At 38.6% G+C, this 3,294-nt stretch overlaps 1 protein-coding gene across 1 annotated transcript; it reads right to left on the minus strand.

Annotated features, from left to right (window-relative positions):
• Nucleotides 1–353: 353 nt before the first annotated feature.
• LOC141644020 (pentatricopeptide repeat-containing protein At3g02490, mitochondrial-like) lies at nucleotides 354–2,573 on the minus strand. The gene has a single exon (XM_074453429.1). It carries the CDS (start codon nucleotides 2,451–2,453, stop codon nucleotides 507–509), a length of 1,947 nt encoding a protein of 648 aa, XP_074309530.1. The 5' UTR covers nucleotides 2,454–2,573; the 3' UTR covers nucleotides 354–506.
• Between the last annotated feature and the right edge of the window lie 721 nt (nucleotides 2,574–3,294).

Genomic DNA, 3,294 nt, shown 5'->3' on the forward strand with positions numbered 1-3,294 from the left:
CTGGTCAAATGAAAGGGCATTTTGAAGATAACGATCAGATCACCGTCATTGGTTTGATTCCTACCCGAGATTCATCGACTCATTGTTATCTTCAATCAGTTGGTCTTACGTAAAACCGTTGTATGGTAAAATAGAACTACTCGTCATTACAGCACATACATAAACATGGTTTGGGAATGAAAACGCTGTACACCGTACAATGATCTTATTATTCGACTTAGTTTTTCCCGTTCTTTCTTTTAGAATACCAGGGTTTAAACTTTATACATACAAATCTTAACATGTTTATAAGAGAAAAAAAATGTGATTACAGTGAACGAACTGTATTATTGCATGTGGAACAAAAACAGTGAAAAATTCAAGGCAATAAAATTTGACTTAGGATCACAAGGAATAACATACCAGAAGTGAGAACAGATTAATCAGCTCCACTAGTAAAAAAATGAAGATGAGCTAAAGTGTTAATTTTTGGGGGGAAATTGATGCAAAATTTCGATAAATGTAACCTAAGCAGCAACAGGAGCAAGCTTTGGCTCGGCAGGTTTTTCAGTCTTCATGCTAGAAAAGATATTGAGAACATCAGCATGGTTCCGAATGTACTTGGGGCATTTGGCAAGCAGGTCTTGGGCTTGTTTGTGTCTTCCTTCCTTGGAATAGGCCTCAAATACCCGGATAAAGATACTATTGGAAGGGTACCTTTTCACGGTCATTGCCTTGAAAAATTTCATGGCCTCATCCGGAGTTCCTTTCTTCCCAACATATGCAATGAATGGAACCACGAAAGGAGGAAAGCCATGTTTCTTCATCAAACCAAGCAAGGGCAAGGCATCTTGGAAGCCTCGCTGACCAAGAAGCTTGGTGATCAGTGACTTGTATGTAACATGCCATGGTTTAAAATTCGATTTCTTGTTAACAAGGTCTGTGAGCATTTTGCATGCTTCAGCAGCTCTGTACCTATCGCAGTATGAATTCACGATCATATCAAGAGAATATCCTACATGACAAATTCCCTGCTTTTCGATCATCTTCTCCAAACAATCTCTAGCCTTGTCAAAATCGCCAGCTACACAATGCCCTTCAATCAATGAAGACCATATCTTGTAATCCGAGGCCAAGCCATGACCCTCGAGGTTCTCCATATACTCATCTGCTTCGTCTTTCAGATTAGAACTGCTGAGATCATAAGCAACCCTAGCTTTCATAGACCCACTAGGCGCAAACCCGGCTTCGACCATAGCATCCAAAACCTTCTTACACTCCTTCATCCTCCCAACACTAGTCAACGATTTGAGCACAGAATCCAACATAGCATCTTGCAAAGCAAAACCCTTCCCTGTAAACGCCTTAACAACTCTAGAAAACAATTCCATGTCAAGTTCCTTAGCCGTAGCAAGTTTCCGTAATACAAAGGTACAATCTTGCCGGGAAGGCTTATTCGCCTCATCCATCACAAACTCAAATAAACCAACAGCATCCTTCATCATTTTTCTATCAATAAACCGTCCCAACACCTTAATATAAGTCCTCTTCTCCAACTTAAACCCATCATTCCTCATATCCCTAAGAACATTCCAAAACCTATCAACACAATCCTCTCTACCCAAAACAATCGCCATCGTATTATAAGTCACCCGATCATGCTTAAACAACCCACTCTCCTCCAACCACCTAAAAAAAATCAACCCCTTGTTCGGCTCAAACGCAAGCTTCTCCAACACCATCTTAACCAAGTCGGTCGAATACTCGATACCCAATCCCTTCAAATCCTTCTCAACACTCTCATCCCAAACATCCCTCACTACAATCCTTCTAACCCTAGAACTAACCGTTTCAACCGACGCATCCTTCACAAACAACCCTTTCATTTTCTCCACATCACCCACCAATCCATCCTTTTCAAATCTCTCTAAAACACAGTCATAAGCACCTCTTTTAATCCCAAAACCCTTTTTCCTCATCGAATCGAACAAATCCCAAAATTCCTTAACAAACCCATTTCTACCATAAATACCTAGCATCAAATTATAAAAATTTGAATCTAAAACAACATCTTTTCCATCAATCTTAGAAACCCAATTAAATAACTTAATACCGGTATCGGGTTCCGATCCCAGATGTTTAAGCACTTCATTGATTAAATCAATACTAACAACAACATTATTATCATCTAATTCTTTCTTAATTTCATCATGATTCAATTGTTTTGAGAAAATATCGATTACAAGTGATGTTTCAGGGGATTTACCAGTGTTTGTTGGTGAATCAGATGAATCAGATGAATAAAAGCGGTGAAAATTAGGGGTAAAATTCGAGTAATTTAGGCTTGAAGATGAAGAAACAACAGCAGCAGTAGCAGTAGAAGGAGGAGTAACCTGGTGAAGAAAAAGGGGACGAGAAAATCTGGGGGTTGAGAGCAGATTGCGACGGAGAAGAAGACGCCATTGATTCCTCATATGTTGAAGCTTTGATGTAAAGATTTGAGCTTTTTTGTGGTGAAAATGGTTGGAGAAGAGAGGGAAGAGGAGGGTTTTGGGGAGATTTAGGAGTGAGTAAGTGGAGTATACTTGATTTGATTTGAGGAATTGGATCCATAAAATGTTGTAAAGTGAGATGGTTAACACAAATTGTAGCCCAAACTCTAGGGGTGACCCATAGCCCATTCAATGATAAAAAGTTTCGAATTTTACCCCGTCGGCTTTTTATCAGGTGTGTATTGGATAAACATCTAAATCAATCAATATATATATATAAAAGAGGCTTTTTTCAGGCAATTCTACAGTCTCCAACTATTTCACAATACTAAAAGAATAAAAAAAATAAAAAAAAATACTAAGGATATGATATTTCAACACACTAAAAGAATAAAAAAAACATTAAAGATATGAAATAAGATAAACATTTAGATAAACACATTGGAATAAAATTAGAAGATAAAATTTGATCAATAATAAACATAATGCTTTCGGTTGACAAAACCACAAATACCTCCAACTATATATTAATTGCTCGACAAATGACCAATTCACCATCACCAATTCACCATATACAAACAATCATCAATCCAACATCACCCTTTTCTCCACCGCACCAAACTCCATATTCAATCAACAACTCTGCTGCACCCCGTTGACATTCACCAAACACCCTCCAATGCAACAATCAAACAACTAACCATCAGCTCTCCGTCAAATTCAATTGAGCCCAAACATCATCTACCTCCGTCACCATAGCAGCAGCTCCGACATCACCAGAGTCGCACAGCTCCGTCATCAGCCGTGCCCAATTCGCACAACC

Source organism: Silene latifolia, chromosome 2 (genome assembly GCF_048544455.1).
Source record: "Silene latifolia isolate original U9 population chromosome 2, ASM4854445v1, whole genome shotgun sequence".
In the NCBI taxonomy this organism is placed as follows: domain Eukaryota; kingdom Viridiplantae; phylum Streptophyta; class Magnoliopsida; order Caryophyllales; family Caryophyllaceae; genus Silene; species Silene latifolia.

Coding starts and splice junctions, on each gene's coding strand:
- LOC141644020 (XM_074453429.1), bottom strand. CDS start 2,453: ATGAGGAATCAATGGCGTCTTCTTCTCCGTCGCAATCTGCTCTCAACC.